Source organism: Bos javanicus, chromosome 22 (assembly GCF_032452875.1).
Source record: "Bos javanicus breed banteng chromosome 22, ARS-OSU_banteng_1.0, whole genome shotgun sequence".
NCBI classification, from domain to species: Eukaryota; Metazoa; Chordata; class Mammalia; order Artiodactyla; family Bovidae; genus Bos; species Bos javanicus.
The window spans coordinates 36,843,792-36,867,637 of NC_083889.1; the positions used below are offsets into that span (position 1 = coordinate 36,843,792).

The 23,846-nt window shown below is 39.9% G+C and overlaps 1 protein-coding gene across 2 annotated transcripts in view; it reads left to right on the forward strand.

Moving 5' to 3' along the window:
• ADAMTS9 (ADAM metallopeptidase with thrombospondin type 1 motif 9) overlaps nucleotides 1–23,846 on the forward strand; it is a 163,189-nt gene that overhangs the window by 43,332 nt on the left and 96,011 nt on the right. For both annotated transcript variants that reach the window (XM_061396475.1, XM_061396476.1), the window contains exons 12-16: nucleotides 3,941–4,086; nucleotides 13,075–13,256; nucleotides 13,346–13,482; nucleotides 15,153–15,270; nucleotides 15,520–15,615. In XM_061396475.1, the coding sequence (XP_061252459.1) occupies nucleotides 3,941–4,086; nucleotides 13,075–13,256; nucleotides 13,346–13,482; nucleotides 15,153–15,270; nucleotides 15,520–15,615 (679 nt within the window). The remainder of the gene's footprint in view (nucleotides 1–3,940; nucleotides 4,087–13,074; nucleotides 13,257–13,345; nucleotides 13,483–15,152; nucleotides 15,271–15,519; nucleotides 15,616–23,846) is intronic.

The window sequence follows — 23,846 nt, forward strand, 5'->3', positions numbered from 1 at the left end:
TAAATGGGGGGTTTGGGGAGATCTTTCAAAAAAACATTTACCTTGTAAGCGTTTGTTCAGCAAAAGCAAGAGATTTCAAGGCATTCCAAAGGGCAGACTCTGAACACTTTCAGAAAAGCAGCTATGCAGAGAACATGATGGGTACATTTTTAGTTTGTTTTAGTAAAGTGGCTAAGTCTAGTAGCTTATATTAAAGACATGGCTGTTTGTGTGTTTATTTCCCAGAAGAGCGTTTATGCATTTTACAAATAAGATGGTGAATATGTTTGCACAAATGTTCTGTGTTTCTCCATTCTGTTTTGTTTTCATCAAATTGGCAGTAAAACCTTATCCTTTTCTCTAGCAAATTCTAACTCCCTTTGCTGCTAGGTTAAATTTTTTTCCTTTCTCTTCTCTCTGCCCTGCTCCCTCAGCAGTAATCTGTCTTGGACTGCTGACACAATGTTATTTTGATGAATGGCTCTCTCATGTCCCTTTATTTTTTCCATTTTCTTAAGTCCATTAACATTTTCATTTTAACCCTATTTGTAAATCTGAGGTTTGAAACTCTTGTATTTTAAGCTTCTTTGGAACAAAATTGACCTCCAAGTCCTTCTTCCAGTCTCTTCAGAAAAACATTTATGTAAAATGTCATTTAAATGATTCTGGGTGCTTTTAGGGAAGGCCGATTATATTTTGGCTCCAGCTCCACCAGTTGCTTAATGCTTTATTATGATGTAATTATTTTTCTAGTATATAATTATTGTTTGTTTAGTTTCCTGGTAAAATAGATTAACTTGATACATATTTGCCAAACAGTCCCCATTTCCAGCCTCTTTCACCGCAGGTTCTTCCCTCTTCCTCTGAGGTTCTCCCTTCCCTTTGAACCCCCATCAATGGTCCTATCAGTAAGAAATATTTAAGTTGCAGATGAGTTTTATTTAGGTTTTCTTTTAAGAAGGGACTCTATAAGGACATTTTAATCCATTGTTAACTAACCTATGCCCTTATTCTGCTCTGGTTTATGGTAATACTTAATGAGAATTATGGTCACTTTGAAGAATATTGTTCTTGTGTGGAGGTAGAGTCTATAGAATAGAGAGGCCAACAGACTAAAGACTGAAGTGTTGTGAGGAAAAAAATATATTTCCAGACAACTTCTCATTATGAGAGTCCATGACTAGCCATAGGAATGTTCTCTTTAGTTTGTAGAATTTATAAAATGTGTATTTGATATCAAGATTTGATGGCTGAGTTTGGGCATTGGCTGTAACCTCAATTGTATATTAATAAGAATTTTGTTCAGGTCAGATTGAATTATAGTAGTGTAAGAAAATTGGCTTTTTTTCTGACACACACACACACACAAACTAGTCAGATGTAAGCAGGTCATGGAGCTGCCATGGTAGGTGTACAAAATAAGAGACACAGGCTCCTAATTGCTTTCTGTTCCACTATCATATTCAAATGGCCACCATCCTCAAGGTCACAAAATAGCTGCTATAGCTCCAGCCATTGACTCTGAGTCCCAGGCAGAATGAAACCAAAGGGCAAGGTGCCAAGAGGCAAAAGGACCTTCCCAGGAATCTTATCCAATGAATTCTGCTAACATTTCTTTGACCATTTCTACCTATACAAGAATCCAGGGAAATATAGATTGTTAAGAAGGATGAAGAACAGAATGATATTGCATAGACACCTCAGTGTCAACCTCACCTCACCATCTCATTCATCTTACTTTTAAATCTCAGCCTATTTAAGATATCAAAAATTGTTCCCATTTGCTAACAGTAGAAGGACAGCATGTATCACAGTTAACAGTGTGCACTCTGGAGCCAGATTGTCTATGTTTCAGTATTAGCTCAGCTCCTTAACAGATGTTTGACATCAACCCCCCTGTGCCTCCATTTTCTTTTCTATAAAAATGGGGTAACAGCAATACCTATTTCATAGTATGCTATGAGGATTAAGTAAGTTAATACATACATAATACCTAGAAGAGTGCCTGGCAACTATTAAGTGCTATTAAGTGTAAATATTTGCTTTTATTACTACAAACCTTTTTCAAGTTGGATCTCCTATGTCCACAGCTGTATATTAGTTGCTTTCCATACACTGTCTCATGTTAAACGCAAAGAAACTTTGGCAAGTAGGTTCTCATTTTTCAGCTATGGAATTAGAGTTCAGTGACTCATCTGAGGTCACAATTAATTTGTAGAATGGCCACCCCATGCCACCAGACCATTTGCCTGCTAAGCTATGTCCCCTTAAGATCTGCTCTGTCCAGTAGGGCAGCCACTAGCCACATATGATTAGCGAGCATTTGAAATGTCATTCTGAACTGAAATGTGCTAAAATGAAAATATATACCATGTGTTAAAGACCTAGCATGAAAAAAAGTGTGGGAAGAAAACCTTAGTTATAATGCTATGTTGATTATATGGAAAAATAATAATGTCTTAGATATTTTGAGCTAAGTAAAAGATATTAAAGTTAATTTCAGTGTTCTTTTTACTTGTTTTAATATGGCTGCTAGAATTTCTTAAATTACATGTGTGGCACAAGTATGTTATTAGATAGTGGTGCTGTACACCAGGCTGCCTCTCTCATTGATTTTTTTAAATTTTTAATTGAAGGATATTTGCTTTACAGTATTTCATTGGTTTCTACCAAACATCAACATGAATCAGCCATAGGTTTGCCCATGTCCCCTCCCACTTGTCTCACTGATTTTTATGTACATAGATTCCAAAAAATGTTCAAGATTGCTATAAAGACAACTGTAAAATAATTTTGGGGAGTGATGTGGTCACTTCTGCCTCTGCCCACATTTCTCGGGTACAGGGTTGTCCAGGAGTCTTTGGATGCCAAACCTTTTAAGCCTCAGCCAAACAGCCCAGAGGGAGGGATGTGGCCCCAGTTACTCAGAGGATAATTATAAGGAAGAAGGCATAAGGGAAAAGTAGAGAAAGCCTAACTGCACTCTTTTAAATAATTGTTCGCCAGGCTTTTGCTGGGACTGGCCGCCGACTGGGGCTTCACCAGTCTCTTATCTGTCCCTTTCTCCATGCACTCCCCGACCGCCTGACTCTGCTTCTAACCTGAGTCCTCCCTGCAGATAAATCACAGTGGCCACCACCAGCTCCGCTTCAGAGATCTGAGCAAGCGGCGGGGCGTCACTCTCCTGCTGCCCCCCTTCCTTTGTGCGTTGCTCAGTGACCTCAGCTTCTTGTCAGGGCCTCACACCCCAACAATGGCAGAGGGTTGAAATGGGCTTCTCCACTCCCTTGTCCTGCTGGGGAGTTTTATTTTGTTTTACTTTAAAGCATCAGGGCCTTCTTGCTCCAGGCTGAAGAATCTGAAACCATTAGCAACCCAAAAGTAATAAAGCTTAGGGCTCCTTGTAATGTGTCCATTTTTGCTTTAGTCTCATCTTCTGCTAGAGTGAGTTTATAGTAATTTAGTTTATAGTAATCTAGCTTTTTTTCCCCCTTCTCCCATTTAATTAAAATTGGGTTTTCAAATCCATGAGGAACCGTAAAGCATTATATTTTACCAGACTCACAACATCTCTAGGCCTTGTTAATGGAGATGCACTATACAAATCCAATAATTCGTTTCAACCCTGTCTACAACCAGTAGACAGCCCATTTCCACGCCTCATTTTTCCAAGTAGGCTAATTGAGTGCTTTGAGGCTGGCCGTTGGACTTTCCCTGACAGCCTGGAGCCAGCCACTCATTGGCCAGTTTTATTCAAGCCAGTTGTAAATGAAGACACAGCCTAAAATCACGAAGAGGTTAAAGTCCATACCATTTCCATTACTCACAGAGATAATTAAATTGCAGCATTTCAAACCAGCAAGTGGAAAACAATGATAGTACGGTATATTTAAAAGGACAGCGGGTCCTGCAATACCTCAAGCACCGAGCTCTCCCTCACTGTTCCCCTTATTAAATACAGCACTGCAAGTTTGGATTTTGTGTTCCCAAAGAAATGGAGGTCCCTGTGACTGATGGATCCTGGGGAAGTTGGAGTCACTTTGGAACCTGCTCAAGAACATGTGGAGGGGGCATCAAAACAGCCATTCGCGAGTGCAACAGACCAGAGTAAGTCTCGGAGCTCATCGCTCTTACTACTGGGGCAGCAGGGGTGGAAAATTCCTAGAGGAAGTCATTTAAATTGAGGCAAGTGAAGAGCTCTTTTCAGATTATAAAATGAGTGGACTTCTAGGACTGCCCAGACCAATGGTATCTACGCTCTATACCTCTGTATTATTTTTCTCCTGTGACCCTTTATTTTAAAAGCTTTATCTGTTAAATGGTAGATGCTTTGTGTTGCTTTGACATTCAGGAATGTCTCACTACCCCCCCACACCCCCCACCATGGGCTGGGGTAGTCTGCTAATAAAGTAGATGTTCATTAGGAAACAAAGAAATTGGACATTTCCACCCAGATTGTAGATAAATGTTAATTTTCTACTTAGCAACTGAAATGCTAAAAGGGCACGCAGACCCCCAAGGTGGCGTTAGTGAACCCCAAGGGACCTGGAAGCCTAAGTCAGGATTTACTTTTGAATCAAACTATTTTTACCCTGACTCCTGAGGTCCATCCTACAACGGCTTTTCATGGTGATTCTCAGCGAATGACCATAGTGGTCTCTACCAGCCAAACCTTGTTGAAACTTAACCTGTTCAAATAAAGTCCACAGGCTTTTCCCCCAGCATTTCATTATGATAGACGTGTGTTTGGGGAGAGGCTATTTATAAGCGGATTTTAAAAGTTGCTATCTTCATTATAAGGAGTGATATCAAATTTTGTCTGGTTCTAAGATGTATAAAGTTTAAAGGAACAGAAAATAATACATGCTTTTATTACCATCAAAGCTATATAGCCCAAGAGGTCTTCCCAATTAGTTTTTAGATATGCAGACTCACAACCATCTTTAAGAACCAGCTGCTTTGGGATTATGCAAAATGGTTTGCCTCAGCAGTACTCTTTAATTTTTAACAGCCTATATAGGGATAACAGACTGGATAGGAGAGAAAAGCAAGCAGGTTGAGGAGCAAAGTGGGCTAGTGCAGTAGACTAGGTTTTACTGCAGAGTCTACCCCTGAAGTCCTGAAATAGTAATAGCTACTCAGGCCAGCTGATTCTCCCTGAGTAGGAAAAGGGCCTCCTGTTGACAAAGGTGCCATTTTTTAATAATGAAAATCTGAATTGTGTACACAAAAAAGAATATAGCTTTAGCCTGTCATTGTAAGCCCTATTCACGTAAACACTCTGTATAGTCCAAATCACAGATGGCAATCAATTTATTTTAATTTATCTTTGTTCATAGTCCAAGATTATTTCATATCCACATAATATAAATGTTTAAGGACAAGTCTATAAGTTATAGACTCTGATCTGTAAAACTAACCCTGTAGCTATGTATATAAACTAATATACATTAGATTTTCCCATAAAGTCTATGTTTAGTATTAGTTTTTAAAATAATAATGGAGAGAATGGACATATATATATATATGTATGGCTGAGTCCCTCTGCTGTTCACCTGAAACTATCACGATATTTTTAATCAGTGATACCTCAATACAAAATAAAAAGTTAAAAAAAATACAATGTAAATATAGTAGGTGTTTTCAAAAAATTCAGATACAAAAGTGTATGATATAAAAACTTACTGTCATTCCTACTCCCCTACTCCCCACAAGAAATAACCACTAAAAAATAATTTGAAAGATTATCGACCTAATATGTATTACATGAAATAAGTATCACATAACATAAAATATGGGTCATCCTATATATATTGTTCCACAACTTGCTTGTTAAAATCGATTGGTTACGTAATTGTAGCTGCTTATATTGTTGAAGTTTTAAAACAGAACATTTTAAGCTAGCAGCAAATATGATGAATTTTTTTTAAATTTAAAACATTTGGCTACATTGAACCAAATTGTTTCTATCATGTTGTTGTTGCTCTTGTTATTTAGACACTGAGTCATTTGTGACTCCTTTGTGACCCCATGGACTGTAGCCCACCAGGCTCCTCTGTCCATGAGGATTTTCCAGGGAAGAATACTGCAGTGGGTTGCCATTACCTTCTCCAGGGGATCTTCCTGACCCAGGAATTGAACCTGCACCTCCTGCTTTGGCAGGCAGATCCTTTACCACTGAGCCACCAGAGAAGCCCTGTTATTATCATAATAAGCTATTATTATCATGGGAGTGTGGATATTGCGAATAGTAGGTACTTTTAACATTTTGACTCAAGAATATTCCATTCAAAAGAAGTGGGTTTTTTGTTTTTGTGTATGTGTTTTGTTTTTATAGTGTTAGAGCAATTCAAAAAGTAGTATGGGAAGAGATAAATCACACTGTAACTGGAATGGGCCAGGCAAAGAAAAGCACCCAGTGTTAAAGATCTCAGCAGGAAAAGATCTTGAGCTTCAAAGCGAAGCAGAGATCCTCACCTTCAGAAGTTAGGAACTGATCATTAAAGACTTCAATTAGATGTTCTTGTCCTGGATGTTTGCTATGGGAAGTTTTAAAATAATACAACCCACCTAGTTGAGTGTCAGCACTGACATCATTTCATTAAACTCCTCCAAGTTATGTGTACTTTGGGATGTCCCTGTGAACTACTAAGGAAGGAGTCTGCCTCTCGTAACTGAGATTACGATGGCGCTGGGGAAGTCAGCTAGACAAGAAAGAGGGACACTGAAAAGAGAAAAACAGGTCCAAAGCAGTTTAAAAGCTTGTTCAAAGAAATTAGCAGAGCAGATGGTTTGTTATGTAGAATGTGCCAGTGATTGCTGTCCTGATTCTCAAGAAGTTTGAAAGAACGGAACTCTTGGCCCCCACGTTGGCTGGCAAAATGCTCTTCTCAGTTTCAGAAGCCCTTAGAATATAATGAGGAGCTCCATTTTTAGAATCTGTGGTAGGCCTCTATCAAGAACACTGGATTGTTCTTTTATTTTCACTATATTCATGGGATTCAATAATATATTTAGTATCTGGATACTTTAAGCTATGTATTCTTTTTCTTTAAATATATATAAGCTAAAAAAGGGAAGCAGCCTTGCCATGTGCATGGGATTATGATATACTAGAAGAGCAAACTTTAGAAAGCATATTCTTTCTAATTTCATATCCCCAAAATGTTTTTGGTCCCAGTTGGTACACCATCATGACAATGGAGCCCTAATATTTTGTCTTTACATGCTTTACTTTTTTAGTCCCATTTTTGATTGATGTCCTACATATAAGATAAGTGTATGTTTTGGTCTGTAAGGTCCCCATTTACATTTGTTATCCTGAGAGAAGTTATTGATAGCTCTCCTTTCAATTCTCAAAATGTCCTGAATTAAACAATTACATGGTCACCTGATCTATAAGAAACATGTCATAGGATGAAATTTAAAATCAGAACCACCAAAAACAGAACTTGGGGTCCCAAAACAAGACAAAGCTTTAGATATAGATGATGCATTACCAGGCCATTGGGCCATATACTTATTTTGTGCTCTAAATTTGGCTCTGAGGTTCCTGGTGACTAGAACAAACTGGAATACAGAATTGTTATGGTCTATCAAACTAAAAAATAATGCAGATTTTTTTTTTTTTAAGAAAGGCGAAGTATTTCCTTCTTCTTATGCTTCTGTTTCGCTTTTAAGTCGATAGGTCAAATTAAAGAATAAGCTCATAGATTTGAGAAAAAGACAAGATTGTAAACTACATATTTCCCATTTAGGCTTTGACTCTAGCAACTGCTTATGAAATCTTCCATAAATAGAATAATAAACATATGTATATTTCACCTAAGAAAATCAGTCCCTCATTTGGCTGTGAAGTTTTTTTGAGGTATTTACAGATGGTCCCCAACCTATGTTGGTTAGACTTAAGATTTCTCTACAATGGTGCAAAAGCAATACATTAGGATTCCCAGGTGGCTCAGTGGTAAAGAATCCACCTGCTAATGCAGGAAACAGGAGACGAGAGTTCGATCCCTGAGTTGGGAAGATCCCCTGGAGAAGGAAGTGGCAACCCACTCCAATGTTCTTGCCTGGAAAATCCCATGACAGAGGAGCCTGGCGGGTCACAAAGAGTCAGACATGACTTAACAACTGAGCGGGAGCACATGCAGAAGAGAAAAAGTGCTTCAGATTTTGAATTTTGGTCTTTTGTCAGGCTACTGATTTGCAATATGATGCTCATATAATGCTGGGCAGCAACATCCACTGTACCTCCCAGTCATCCATGCGATCATAAGGGTAAATAACTAATATGCTTCTAACCATTCTGTACCTAGATAAACATTCTACTATTTACTTTCAGTATAGCATTCAATACATTATGAGATAGTCAATACTTTATTATAAAGTAAGCTTAAGTGTATTAAATGCATTTTCAACTTTTAAGATATTTTCAAATTACAATGAGTTTAATCAGGACATAACCCCATACTAAGTCCAGAGAGATCTATCTTTTGACATACTGAGAATTGACTACTGTGGGAAAGCCATTAACTAATGAATGTATAGAGATCCAATCCCATAGACTATTCCATTTGACAAAGTTGTTGATGATCGCTAGTATGGCTCCTTGGTCCATCCCATCTAACCCTTGAATAGCCTTTCAGCATTCCTCATAATTGGTCATTAGAGCCCTTCTTAAAACCCTCCAAATATAGAAAACACATTTACCTTCTCAGGCTGCCTGTTGTATCATTAGAAATTTCTTCCTAGTGCTAACCCTAATTTGTTGTAAGTAAACATAAATGTTGAGATTTTTGTTCAAACCCATTTGCAGACCAAAGTTGAACTTTCCTTATAGGTAGAATACGCCTACAATGATCTTTGCGAAATTCTCCCAAAGCTTTGGCCATGCAGCGTTGTGAATTTTCTTTGTATATGTGATTCAACTTGCCTGTGCTGAATACAGTTACTTTCATAGTAATTAATCAGCAATTTCCTTAAGTTCTTTCTATCCCTATTTGAGAAACAATATTTTAAAAGGATTTTATAGTTGGAAAATGTGACTAATGCTATTTTTAAAGTTACATTTTGTATAATTTTCAGTATTTGCCTATGGGGGAATAAAACTCCCACTCAGCTAAATTATTAAATTAAAACACAGATTTTTCCATGAAATTCAGTTGTCTGAAGCCCTCCCCATTACAGAGTCCATGCAGATTCAGTAGAGATCCTATTGTCTAGGATATTTTTTTAAAAGCTATATATTTTAAAGGGCAAATTTACGCTCATTCATAAAATACCATTTGCCTTCACACAAAAAGCAAATAAAGTCATAGAATGAGTTTTGAAATGGGAAGAGACCTGTCTCAAGAGAGGCACTGTGGGAAAGAGGCCAGGTCATGGGCTTTGGGTCAGGAAGGCCTACCCTGGTCTCTCAGTCAGTGTGTCTCACTTAACTGGCATGGGAACTTGCCAGGTTAGTTAACATTTCTAAACCCTGTTCAAGCAAAGGTTCAGAAACAAGGATTGTCACTACCTGCTGCACAGGATGGCTGTGCACAGTCAGCGACATATCTTGGCAAGTGACATGGTGCCTTGTATGCTAGACCAGCTCAGTTCAGTTCAGTTCAGTCGCTCAGTCGTGTCCGACTCTTTGCGACCCCGTGAATCGCAGCACGCCAGGCCTCCCTGTCCATCACCAACTCCCGGAGTTCACTCAGACTCACGTCCATCGAGTCAGTGATGCCATCCAGCCATCCAGCTCAGGGGTCAGCAAATGTTTTCTGTAAAAGGCCAGATAGTGAATATCTTAGATTTGGGGAGCATCGGCTGTCTGTCCCTCCTAAACAGCTTTGCTGATTTAGTGAGAAACATACGTTGATAATATGTAACGTGTGGGTGTAGCTATATCCCAACAGAACTTTTATTTACAGATGTGGAAATTTGAATTTCATATTATTTTTATGTGATCCAAAATATTCTTTTTATTTATTTCTAAATTATTTTAGAGTGTTAAAAACTATTCTTAGCTCACTAACCATATAAAAACACACAGTAGGCTGGATTTGGCCCATGGACTATAGTTACAGACACTTGGAATAACTTAACATTTACTATGTGGGTGGCCATGTTCAAGTGCTTCAAATCTGTTAACCGAAAAACCCTCACTCAGCCCCATGAAGCAGATATTAGCATCATCTCCCTTTTATGGGTAGGGAAACTAAGAGAGATTCAGTGATTTGCCTAAGATTGCACCATTGTTAAGAAACAGGGCTGGAGTTCAAACCTGTTTCCAGGGTCCGTATATAACCTTCAGCAATATTGCCTCACACATGGAGTGTTTTATATGTGTTCTTTACTTTTTTAAATGTCAGTTATAAAAAGAAATTTAAAAATGCTCTTTTGGTAATGGTCAGAGCAAGCAAAGGTGGACAGTGTTACTATGTGAAACAGGAAGCCACCTGCAAATGTTAACTGTTGCTGCTCTTGTTCAATTTCAAGAGTCAGAAAACACTTTTTATATAAGAGAATTGGAAGAAAAATATCCACTGTAAAAGAAATTATTTTCAAAAGAGAAGAAATATGAGTTACTTTCAGGCAACAGGTAAATGACCTGATGGATCCCCTGTAGTTAGTTGAAACATTAAAAAAAAATTCCATGAAGTTTGTTTTAATTTGAGAAAAAAATTGAAGGGGATCTTCCTTATAAACAGAAAAACAGATTTTACAGCTATATGAGCCTGCTCTGTTATTCACGTGTCATCAGTGATATTTTATGCATGAGACTGGGTTGCTTCGGTTCTGAGAGAAGAACTTAGTATCCAGGAAACCAAGACTGCATCTCTACATGGTACCAAAAAAGAAAAAGACAGGACTCTGGGCTGTAGCTCCTGGGTAATGAAACAGAAAGAGCACAGAGGGAGAATCTGGGAAGCTTGAATTTCAGTCTGGTCTCTGCTCTTTTGTTAGCTGTGTTACCTTGGACAAAGAAAGTCCTTAACTTCTCTGAACCTTCCATCCCTTGCTATAAAAGTACCTCAGCCGGCTTTCCATTGCACAAGGTATGCGTGAGTATGGGCTAGTCAAGCACACTGCTGCTGCTGCTGCTGCTGCTGCTAAGTCGCTTCAGTCATGTCCGACTCTGTGCGACCCCATAGACGGCAGCCCACCAGGCTCCCCCGTCCCTGGGATTCTCCAGGCAGGAACACTGAAGTGGGTTGCCATTTCCTTCTCCAATGCATGAAAGTGAAAAGTGAAAGTGAAGTCGCTCAGTAGTGTCCGACTCTAGCTGCCCCATGGACTGCAGCCCACCAGGCTCCTCTGTCCATGGGATTTTCTGGGCAAAAGTACTGGAGTGGGGTGCCATTGCCTTCTCTGAGTCAAGCACACAGGCAGATGTAAATCACATGGGCTTAATGGGGAAACAGTCATACATAGATGTTGCTGGATTATGTGCTGTTTTGCATAGATAAAGCCTTCGTGAAAAATAACCATGAATACTTACCATACTCATTATTGAACTCTTCATTTATAACAAGCCTTTCAGGTGAACAGTATCATCTCTGTTTACTTGGGCAGAACGAAGCTCACAGAGCCCAGGTAGCTCACACAAAGTTGCCCAGCTTGTGACTACAAAGCCCACACTCTTACCTCCCTCTACACTGGAGAGAACATGTTTATGAGAGTATCATAGACAGGCAGCCCTTTCTGAGACTCAGGCACTCAGCAACACCAATGAGACCTGACTCACCCATACATCATAGCTCGGATGCAGTACTCAAAACAAACAAACTGCTGGATCAGATTGGGTTGGGTTGTGCTGAAATATGATGTCATAGTCGCTAACATTTTTAGGCATCTGCTGTGTGCACTCATTTTAGAGAAGAGGAAAGCTGAATCTGTGGGAGGCTAGAACATTGTCTCTAGTCACAGAGTGAGGCTAGGGCCAAGACAGGAAACCAGATCCAACTCTGGAGCCTTACCAGCTCTGCTGCTAAGTTACTTCAGTTGTGTCCGACTCTGTGTGACCCCATAGACGGCAGCCCAGCTCTGCTAGACTGCCCTTGATTCTGTATTTTATGGTCATGGATATAGTTCCCATTTCCCAAGTCCTGGTTTAACAAAACAAAACAAAGTCAGGGGGCGGCGGGGAAACAGCACTTCTTGTTGTCTGAATTACTCTGAAAGACTCACTCTAAAGACAAAAGGTAGAAATCTTTCAGTTTGAGAGGTGGCTTAGAGTAGCTACAGTATCCAGGCTGCTCTAGCTGTGGGTGGGTGAGTCTGATTTCCTCTGATTCTGTGATCTTCCCGTTTCCGTGATGCACTTGGCAAGCTGTTGACCGTTGGGAGATGGGTTATATAATTTACTCTCTGGGTCACATCTGGAAAATCCATGAGCGGGGTTGCATGCTGAGATTAAATTGTTCTGTGGTGCTTTGTAAGGCATCCTCCACACTCTTGTCACATACAAGTTAATGAAACCAGTACACTCTCTCCTGCTTCTCCTATTAAGTTTAGTCAAAATATGAGCACATCCTATTCCATCTTATTTGTAAAACAAAACAAAAAACAATAGTCATGCAGGGAGAGAGAGAGAGAGAGAGAAGAGGGAAAGAAATAAATGGAAATGGAATGGGGCAAGTTTTAGGATGGTCACCCACGAGAATACCATGGTACAGAGGTAGACAGGAGCATTCCACGTATTCATTTGTACCTTTTCTCCTGTGTCTTTAAAGGAATGTGGATGTTCAGGGCATGGAGGACAGAAAATGACCTGATAGACCCCCGGTTTTATATTTCAGACTTTAAGTTAAATGCTCTCTCATTTTATCCTCAAAACTGCCTTACCTTATCAGAATGGTACTTTCCCATTCTACACATGGAAGGGTTGAGGCTTGCAGACATTCAGTGACTTGCCCAGGGTTAAACACTTAATGATGTTGAAGGCAGAGTACAAACCCAGATCCCCAGAGCGCTTGTCCTGGCCACTGTCACTGACTACTTCACATTTGCCTCCCTCCAAGACAGGAAGCCACATGATAACATAAAATATTATAATACATTAGAGAAATACAGTATAATACAGCCTGTGTGTTCTTTACCTTTCATCAGGCCCAGAAATGGTGGCAAGTATTGTGTAGGGCGCAGAATGAAATTTAAGTCCTGCAACACAGAGCCGTGTCCCAAGCAGAAGCGAGACTTCCGAGATGAACAGTGTGCTCACTTTGACGGAAAGCATTTCAACATCAACGGTCTGCATCCGAACGTGCGCTGGGTCCCAAAATACAGTGGAAGTAAGTTCATCTGGGGAGGTGCCCACGGCTGCAGGCTGGCACAGGGTCCAGGCACGAAAGTCACGTCGCATGGTGTTTCTCCTGTCTAGTTTTGATGAAGGACCGCTGCAAGCTGTTCTGCAGGGTGGCAGGGAGCACAGCCTACTATCAGCTCCGTGACAGAGTGATAGATGGAACGCCGTGTGGCCAGGACACCAATGACATCTGTGTCCAAGGCCTGTGCCGGGTGAGTCCCAGATGGCACTCTCTTCACTGTGTTGTCCTGCTGCCAAACTGTCACGTGTAGCTTCCTCAACACAATAGCAGCTGCTTGTGTCTGTGCGTTGTCTCCAGGGCAGTGGTTCTCAAAGTGGGGTCCTCAGACCAGCTTGAGCACCATCTGATTGTCTTTCTTTTCTTTGTTTTATTTTATTTGATTTTTTAAAATTGCAGTGTAATTGATTTACAATGTTGTACTAGTTTCAGGTGTACAGCACAGTGGTTCAATTACATTTATCTGTATGTATACATATATATATATATATATATCCTTTCTGTTCTCTTATTAGTTGTTACAAAACATTGAGTATAGTTCCCTGTGCTTGGGCTATATAGTAGGTCCTTATTGATTATGTATTTTATGTACAGTACTGTATATCTGTTAATCCCAAACTCCTAATTTATCCCTCCCAGCACTACGTGATTCCGATGCATGCCAAAGTTTGAGAACCACTGCCCTACATTTTTCTGACACTCTCTGTGGGGGCTTGCAAGAAACTTCCCTGTGAGGAGATTATAATCGACACTATACACAACTTCTTTACCTTAACCATTGTGCATAAGGTTAAACCCAAAAGCTTCTTGACAGCAAGTTTTAGAAATTGAATAACACATCTGGCTGATAGTAAAGCATCAAAGCACTGATTTCTTGAGGTTTGGCACTGTTTTCCTGTTCTCATCAGTCAGAAATCATTTCTTACACAGCCAGTCTCTGGGATGATGCATTTGTTCCTTACAAGCAGTCCAGGGCACACTGGAGCTCCTCATTGGTAGGACTTGATGGAAGAGTCTCTGAGCTTCACCCAACTCCTGACCACAGCTACAGTGAGGACTTCCTTGTCACTCCATGCTAGAGCAAAACATGGAGTTTCTCCTCAGAGACTGGTTCATTCGAAGGAGCAAAATAGATGAGAATGTGAACTCTGACCTCCTGGTCTTCTGGTGGTTGCCACTGATGTTTGCAGACTCTTGTGTACTCTGCTGCATTGTGTTAAGATAGGAAGACACTGAAGAGGCCACTTGGAACCCGAGGCCTCAACCTGGCAGCCTGCAGTCATGCTTTAGTCCTCCATTCATAGCCAGTGTTTAAACATAGGGGATTTCACATAAAATCAGATTTTCAATATCTTGGAAAATTGAGAAATGTCAACACTAGCCTTGTTTCTGCATGGCAGCAGTAGCCTGGATTAGACAAGGACTGCTACCTTAAGATGGGGTGTGAGCTGTTCAATGCGATAGCTCTCAGCCACTCCTTAATTTTTTTTTTTTCATTCCTGAGCTGTTTTTCCACATTTACTTTACTTACTTGTAGGCCAGTGCTTCTCAAACTTTGATCTCTAGATGAAGCACCTAAGGGTCTTATTTACATGCCAGGAAATATACTCTGACTCAGTGAATCTGGGTGGGGCCTAAGATTCTGCATGCCCAACATCATTTGGGATGCTCATGGCTGCTGGTCCAAGGACCACATTTTCCCATAACAGAGATAAAGACTATTTGAGTTCACCACGCTTAAAAGTTTACAGAGACTTTAAGTTCTTGTCGTTTGGAATGCCCCTCTTTCAAAGAAACACATTATCTAAGAATTTTAACCTCTCTAATACTTACCATGTATTTCAACTGTTTTCTTTTTAAAAGCAAGCTGGATGCGATCATGTTTTAAACTCAAAAGCCCGGAGAGATAAATGTGGGGTTTGTGGTGGCGATAATTCTTCATGCAAAACAGTGGCAGGAACATTTAACACAGTACATTATGGTAAGAATTTGTTCCTAAGAACTGTGAGAAGAAAAATAGTCAAACTGTTAACATTATTAACCACATGTAATATGTAAAAGTATTTGTGTGAAACATAAAATCAGTCTTGTTAAGGTATATTACCCATCTGGCTATTAGACGCCTAACAGTGAGAATTCTGATATATTCCTTTGTCGCCACCCTTTACACCATGCTTAGAGAAAATGAACCAGTCTGTGGAATGCTCAGTTTCTGCTCAATTCTTTTCAGGTTACAACGTTGTGGTCCTAATTCCAGCTGGTGCTACCAATATCGATGTGCGGCAGCACAGTTTCTCAGGGAAATCAGAGGATGATAACTACTTAGGTGAGATGGGTGCCCCTGCCTTTTGTAGGAATTCTGGTTCCATTTCCCTATACCATGTGGAGAGCTTTCAGATTTCATATATTTTCATAAAAGACGTTGATTTTGAAACGCATTATTTTATATTCCTTCATACATCATACCCTCAGTATATTGATTTAAGAGTCGTGTAGTTACACTAGTCAATATCAAGGAATTGACTCTGGATCTTAGAAAATAGAAATGCCCCACATCAAATTTTGAAAACACTAGCCTTGTAAGTTTAGCATAAAATCATTGCTGTCTTTGAGTCATTAAAAAAAAAAAAAAAATCTGTCCTTTGAGTAACTGACATGCCAGTGTTTTCATAAAGGTGTTACTTAACTTAATGAATAGCAGACCACAGGTGGACTTATTCAATATTTCATTATGCCTGATCATTCCAAAAGGTTCTATACTGGCAATATTTTTCTTAGGTCATTACTAACATGGCCCATCTTGCTATTCTGTAGATTCTCCATCCTTCTCTCACCATGGCCAGGATCATGATTAATTCAAATTTATTCCTGTTTTCTAACCACAACTCACCAGGAACTTTGTGTTCTTTTTTTTTTTTTTTTAAGTTGGTGGCTCATCCCAGTTCCACTTCAATTTATTATTTTGTAAACTTTCATAAGTGATTAGGAAATTCGCCCAATCATTTTTAATTTAAAAAAAGAACATGGGGAGTGGGATAATGACAGAAAAGGATTGAGCTAGTCACTTAGCACAACCAGACTCTTCTTAGCTGTGAAAAACAGCAGGAGTTGCACTTAGATCTAGAAGAAATCAGGGCAGTCTTGCTGGGCTGCCAATTTTTAAAAGAAATGAATGGACTTTCTTATAATGCCCAGGCAGGGACTCTACTTATCCATCTTGAATACAGCCTCTATAGAGGCTCTACAACAAATTCCTCTGTTGTAGCATTTTCTGCAATGTCTCATTGTTCATTCAGTCAGCCACTTATTTAATATATGCCAGGTCCTGTTCTAGGCATGATAAACAAACTGAACAAAAACATTAACAAATAAAAATCTCTGTCTTCTTAGAACTTACTTTTTAGTGGGAAGAGATAGATGATAAAACAATAACTTAATAGATAAGCAAACTATATTCTGTTAGAAGGTCATAAGTAAAATTAGAAAATAGAGGAAATTGGGATACTGAGGGTGGAGCAGGAACAGTAGAATTGAAAATACTTGAATTGTAGCAAGTGATAACGGATATCTGGGGAAGAGCATTCTAGGCAGAGGGAATAACCAGTATGAAACCCTTAAAAGCGTAATGCGTCTAATTTGTTTCAAGGATAGAGGGATGCCAGTGTGGCTGGAGCTGTGTAAGCACAGAGGAGAGTCCCAGATGAGTTTAAACACGTATCAGGACTAAATCAGAGAGGACCTTATATAACTGTTGAAAGAACTTGTATTGTAAGAGACAAGGGTAGCTACTGGATATTTTGAACCAAGGACTAGCATGATGCAGTCATATTTACATTTTCAAAAGAGTACCCTACTTGTTACACTGAGAATGGCGGGATGGTCGGGGGGAAGGCTAAACAGGGTAGAAACAGAAAGACTGGTTAGGAAGTTACTGAAATAATCAAAGAGTTGCTAGCGGTTTGGCCCCAAATGGGAATAGTATAATTGGCATATAAAATAGTCAAATTAGTCAAAATCTGGATATCTTTTGAGGGTGGAGCCATCATGACTAGTGGGTGGATTGAATATGGTATGTGAGACAAAGAGAAGGCTCAAGGGTGACTCCACAGTTTTGACCTGAGTAGCTGGAAGAATGGAGTCACTATCAATTCAGATGAGACTTGTTTCTTATATATTTATGTGACCACTAGTGTTTTAGGATCAGAAGCTGCGATTTTGTATCTTTAGCTCAAGATACAAAGCCTTTACATAATATGAACTGAGTACATGATGGCTGAGTTATTGAATAACCATCGTTCACTCTATCTTTACTGAGTATCTTTAATGGGGATGGAATTATGATGGAAATATATAAACTCTTCCTTCTTTTATTTGTTTATCTTTCTTTCTTTATTTTTGGGTGTGCTGGGTCTTTGTTGCTGTAAGGACTCTTCTTTAGCTGTTGAGAGTGGGGGACTACTAGTTAGGGTGCATAGGCTTCTTATTGCCGTGGCTGCTTCTTGTTGCAGAACACAGGCTCAGCACGAGGACTTCAGTAGGTGTGGCATGTGTGGGCTCAGTAGTTGTGCCTCCTGGGCTGTGGAGCACAGGCTCTATAGTTGTGGCTCACAGGTTTAGTTGCTCTGCAGCATATGGGATCTGCCCGAATCAGGGATCAAACCCATGTCTCCTGCACTGGCAGGGAGATTCTTTACCATTGAGCCAGCAGGGAAACCCTCCTTCTTTTAAGCATGCATGCTAAGTTGCTTTAGTCATGTCCAACTCTGTGCAACCCTATGGACTAGTCAGACAGGTTCCCCTGTCTATGGGATTCTCCAAGCAAGAATACCGGAGTGGGTTGCCATTTCCTTCTCCACTTCTTCTTTTAAGAAAGACTATTAAATCTTTCTTGGAATCAGTTCTCAGTGGTCACATCAGCTTTTCCACACCCTAAATACTCAAAGGAGTGGTGCCTTTTAAAACAGTTAACAAAGTTCTTGGGGATCCTTTTCAAATTATTTTTGGGGAATCCCACATTTTTCCTTCAACCACTGTACCAAATGGGTCAGGCATTTTTCTTCGTGGACTGGGTTATAAATTAGGGCCTATGATTGCTGTGGTCTCACTACTTCCTAATTAAATCCAGCAGCATTGCATGTAGCCTCCTTTATTGGTTAATTTCCTGAGAGCCAAATGCCATGTTGAGCCGTTCCTTTCTTCTTCTCAAAAAGGAGAAGGATTCTCCAGTGTTCTTCTCCTTCTGGGGAAAAATACCCTTTTAAGCAGTGGCCTCAGTTCAATTCATCAGCCAGGTTGGGCACCTAAATTAGGGAGGACCTTCTGATATCCTTTTATGTCTCACTAGAGGTTTCTTAATCTCCTTGTAAAGAATAAAATTAAAGAAGATTTGTCATCTGGGAAGGGCAGTTTGAAGTAGTCATGGCTCTTTAATGGAATATTATGGGAAAGTTACCTGTTGGTCAAAGAACGTCTCTCTGGAAGCAAATGAAAAGTGCAAGCAAAGATGGTACGTCACAGTTCACCGAGTGTGAAGGTTAAGACCTCAGAGCCTTTGAACCTTACAGTGGTTTCTTAACAAGTTAGGAAGAGTATGATGTTGTTATCAAATCTGGCGTGTGTAAATGTTTACTCTCGGTTTCAAGGAAGGCACAGCAAATGCTCTAAGAAGATTTTAAAGCCCCCAGTTGAGTCTTGCTGGAGTCCAGCCCCAGCTGTTTCGTTGCTAAGCAATCATCATTCTTATCCCTCATATTTTTTTTTAAGGTCAGTCAAGGCATACTCTTTTGCATGTGTTGGTGAAGAAGCAATTTCCAGGAGAGAGGGCCTTTGTAGCCTCCCAGCTCTGATGGGTGAAATGGGGGGGAAACCAACCCAGGAAATTAGCTCCCTAATCGCATTAGTGGGAGGTTGGGCAGTAGACGGTTGTTTTCAGGAAACTATTTGTTTCACAAGGTACCGAAGCAGAAAGCCTCTGTGTCAAAGGTCATCCTTTCAACATAGACCCCTCCCTCCAGTTGGGTTAAAGCCAAGTTGCACCCAGTGCTACCATCTTCGTATTTCTTTAGGAGAAAAAAGGAATCATTTCCATAGTGTTTATTTGTCTCCAGGATACTAACCTTTGATGAATAGTGTCAGCGGGAAGACAGGAATCGATTCAGTTCAAGATAAAGCAGGAACTCCATTTCACTTGATGACTCCTATCTCCTTTCCTACTCACCATTTGCTGGGATAAAGAGCATGCAGTGAAGGGTGAAATGCCCCAAAGTTAGCATAAGCATGCGAGGAAGCCTGGAGATGTTGGAAAAGGTCCCCAGAATTAACCTAGGATAGATGATTGCTCTTTGAATACGGACAGAACTGGATTACCACTTAATTTACAGAACTGGATTTGTGACATCTCATTTCCCCCTTTTCAGTGAAGCATCAGCTGGGTAGCTAGCCTTCGACTCCACTTGAAAGCACTGGGTGATTTTGCTGGCAGCACATCCTGCCACTGCCATGCAAGTGCCCACATCAGGAGGTAGCCTTAGGAGGCCTGAGGTGCCACAGAAACAACCTCTTCTCCAACCAGTGACCCATTGAAACTCCTGCATCTTGCATGACTGGTGGGTCTCATGCTGCAGGAGCTGCGGGGAGACGAGGTTGTCAGAGGTTTATACCGATAGGAGAACAGTTATTTGGCTGAAAGCTCTCTGTTCTTCTTGTCACAAATGTCAGGTTCAATCAATCACTTGTTCTTTCGGCGTCGTTGATTGAGCACCTACTATGGGCTGGGATCTGTCTTAGGCTTATACAAGTGCCTTTTTAAGTGTTGACTTTATTTAAAGAGGCTCATGCAATCTAGCAAAATCAACAACTAAATTTTTTTTTTTTTAAATCTGTAGCTAAATGTATTTGCTTTCAATTTGCACGTAAGGTAAAGAATGCCTGAAGTCATTCACTGATTTCATGGACATTTGTTGGCTTTCTTCTTGAAAAACTGGTGGTTGACAGGCTCTGGAGATACATTTCCATGATTAGAAGTCACCTGGCCTCAGAAAATATTTTAATAATATTTAAGTCATGCTTTTCTTATCCATAAATTAAGCATCTATAAAAGTGTGATGAGAAGACAGTTCATTTGAAGGCATTTTGATCTGCCAGCTACCAAATCCTATATGCACTTTTTCAAAATTTACAACAATTCTATAAGAAAGCTGGGCTTCCCTGGTGTCTCAGATAGGAAAGAATCTGCCTGCAACGTGGGAAACCTGGGTTCAATCCCTGGGTCGGGAAGATCCCCTGGAGAAGGAAATGGCAACCCACTCCAGTACTCTTGCCTGGAGAATTCCATGGACAGAGGGGCCTGGTAGGCTACAGTCCATAGGGTTGCAAAGATTCCAACAGGACTGAGTGACTAACACTCATTTTCACTTTATATGAAAGCCCTTATCCAGAGGAAGAAACTGAGGCTTAGAGAGGTTGAGAAACTTCCCCGAGGTCACACAAGCAAAGTGGGACGAATTAAAATCCTTATGGGTCTGATTTCAGATATTATACCTTTAACCACTTCAGTTTATTGCCTCCACATAGAAAAATGTATAGCTGACCTGGGGATGAACATGACTGGAAGTCAAGGTTTATTGGTGGGAGTGAATGGTGAGGTTGGAAGAATAGGTCAAGATAAGAGAGTGATGCTGAGGAGTTTGAACAACATTCTGTTGGTAGTAGGGACAATCAAATGATTTTGAATCAAAAAGAAACCAAGATCTTGGATTACCTTTTTTAAAAGATTGTGTTTTTAAAGGCTTTGTTTCCTGTGTCACCACTGTCTTCCCAACCATTTCAAGTGAAGGCATCTTACTGTTCCCTCAGGGCCAAGATAAGGCTTATTTATAAGGGTAGAAATTCTGGTAGGTGAAGCACTGCTTTAGGGACCAAATTTGATGCAGTTCATTCTTGAGCCTGCAAAGAATAGTCTTTGCATCCATATAGTGCCCAGTGGGGTGAACTCTGTGAGGTTCCCGTGTCTACAAAAACAAGAGCCCTGCTGCCACTGAGGCACAGAGTCTATTAAGAGCTACATCACAGCCTTCATTCATTTCTACATAAAAGTACGATATCTAATTTCCCTAAATCCTCTCAACTGCTTCTGCATATGCATTGCTTCTGGTCTGCATGGCAAAAGACAACACATCTCCTGCATCAGTGAAAGACATGTTAGGATGTGGCAGGTGCCTGGGAGAGCTTGGCTTCTTCCCAGAACCAAGACAGATGTCACTAATGATGCTGAGACATGATGCTGAAAAGAAATCCTGTTCTCCATAGTTTCTTGAGTGACAAGTACCAAATGATTCACATTGGTGTCTGGGAAGAAACCTATTTGCCAACTCTGAGTTAAGTTTCCACATTCCTTTTATTCACCTAAATATTTACATGGCCTGTGTGTTTTAAAGGTTCCCTCCCTGCTGAGATATGCTAATTGTGTACAACTTACAAAAGAGAAGGGGCCTCTTCCTAGTATTTTGTTTAGAGCTCAAATGTTTTGTAGTTCTGCTTTCTTGAGTACTTCTTACATGTCAGGGTCAAAACATGGAATAGTTCATTATTCAAAGAGCAGTTGTACTGGAAAAAAAAAAAAGTGGTACTTAAAAATTTTTGTAGTAACTAAAAGTGAAAGTTAGTTGCACAATCGTGTCCAGCTCTTTGCGATCCCATGGTCTGTAGCCTGCCAGCCTCCTCTGTCCTTGGAATTCTCCAGGCACGAGTATTGGAGTGGGTTGCCATTTCCTTCTCCAGGGGATCTTTCCAACCCTGGCATCAAACCCAGGTTTCCTACACTGCAGGCAGATTCTTTACCAACTGAGCTAATAACTACTAGGGAGAAAATATGATTGGGATATTATTTGATTTTTTTTCATGATATAATTGGGATTTTGTCTTGAGAAATTAAAAAGTATGAAAATAAATTTTATTTTTTTCTTACGTTCAACAAAATTACATTTTAATTTTAATTATGCTCAGGTTTTTAGAATGGAGAATATGTCAGTGGATAAATATTTTTGCCTAAGTTTTTTAGTCAAGTTATATGACATCAGAGTGGTACATTCTTTGCTTAAAGTTTGAGCTCAACAGTAAAATCTGAAAAGGAGTCATTTTTTAAAAAGCTTCCTGAGATTTTTTTAATTTACTTTCCCAACAATCTCTCTTGACATTTGGAGAACTAAATTATTCCTTCTGAAGCAGCTGTCATCTCATCTTCTTTGTCCATTTTCTTTCCTTTTCTTAAATGTCTGACTGGTCTAACTCTGTCATGTTCTCAGTTGGCCAGTGTTTTGGCACTTGACTCAAGCTGTTCTCTAACATTACTTTTTCAGCTTCACTGATTATTTCATCTTTTGCAATATTTGCAGTAGATTCATTCATTCTCCCCCCCTAAAAAAAACCCTATTTTTTGAGCATTCTACCATGTGTTCTTTCAGAAGCTGAGATATAACTATGAACAAAACAGTCCAAAAATCCTCGCTTAAATTCTTTTTCTGGGAGAGTAGAGAGAGCATAAACAAAGTGCTATGGAGAAAAATTAAGCTAGGAATTGTATAAGAAGTTTGGATGGAAGGGGTTTGAAGGTTAAAAACAATGATCCAGGTAGGCTTTACCATGCAACAAATTATCTCATGATCTAGTGACTTAGAATAACAAGTGTAAACAGTATACAAGTTTCCATGTGTCAGGGATCTGGCAGCAGCATAGTGCTTCTGGCTTGTGGTCTCTCCTGAAGTGGCTGTGAAGACTTCAGTTAGGGCTGTGATTCTATCTGAAATGGGGCTAGCAGGTCCCCTTACTGGATGCTTCACTTAATTGCTCTTGGCAGAAGGCTTTGGTTCCTTGCTGCCTTTTGCAGAAGGCTTCTCAGTGGAACTGCTTGAATATCTTAACAACTCAGCAGCTGGCTTCTCCCAAAGCCAGAGATTCAAGGAAGAGCAAGGTGGAGCCCTAATGCCTTAGACCTAGCCTTGGACATCACAGTATCCTAGTGATTATATAGTCAGTGCAACTCAATGTGGGAGGGGACAGCACAGGGTGTGAATATAGAAGGCAAGGATTGTTGGGGCCATATTGGAGGCTGACTACCTCAGTGGGTCTTGCCAAAGAATTGATATTTGAGTGTCATAGTGGTCATGGATTTTCAATTTCAACATCTGTCAAAACGGGACAACAAAGATTCAATAGGTTCAACTATTGAATGAAATATAAAGAGTTGTTTGGGTGGGAACCAGTTTTATAAATGTTCATTTCATTAATAATATATTTTTAAATCATACACTTTCTTTTTTTTAATTGAGGTAACTTTGGAAAAATGGTTTGGGTTCTCAAGATCATGGCTGAAATTCTGGAACAGGAACTATGAGGTCTCTGTGTTTATGTGTTCATATGTGTCTGTATGTGTTTTATAGATGTGTGATATTGCCAAAAGTTAATTCATAAAGGAGCTCTATTTAATTGACTTAAAGGAAATTAAATACTCAAAAATAATCAAAAATACAAAATAATCAGGTCAGAATAAATTTCAGGCTC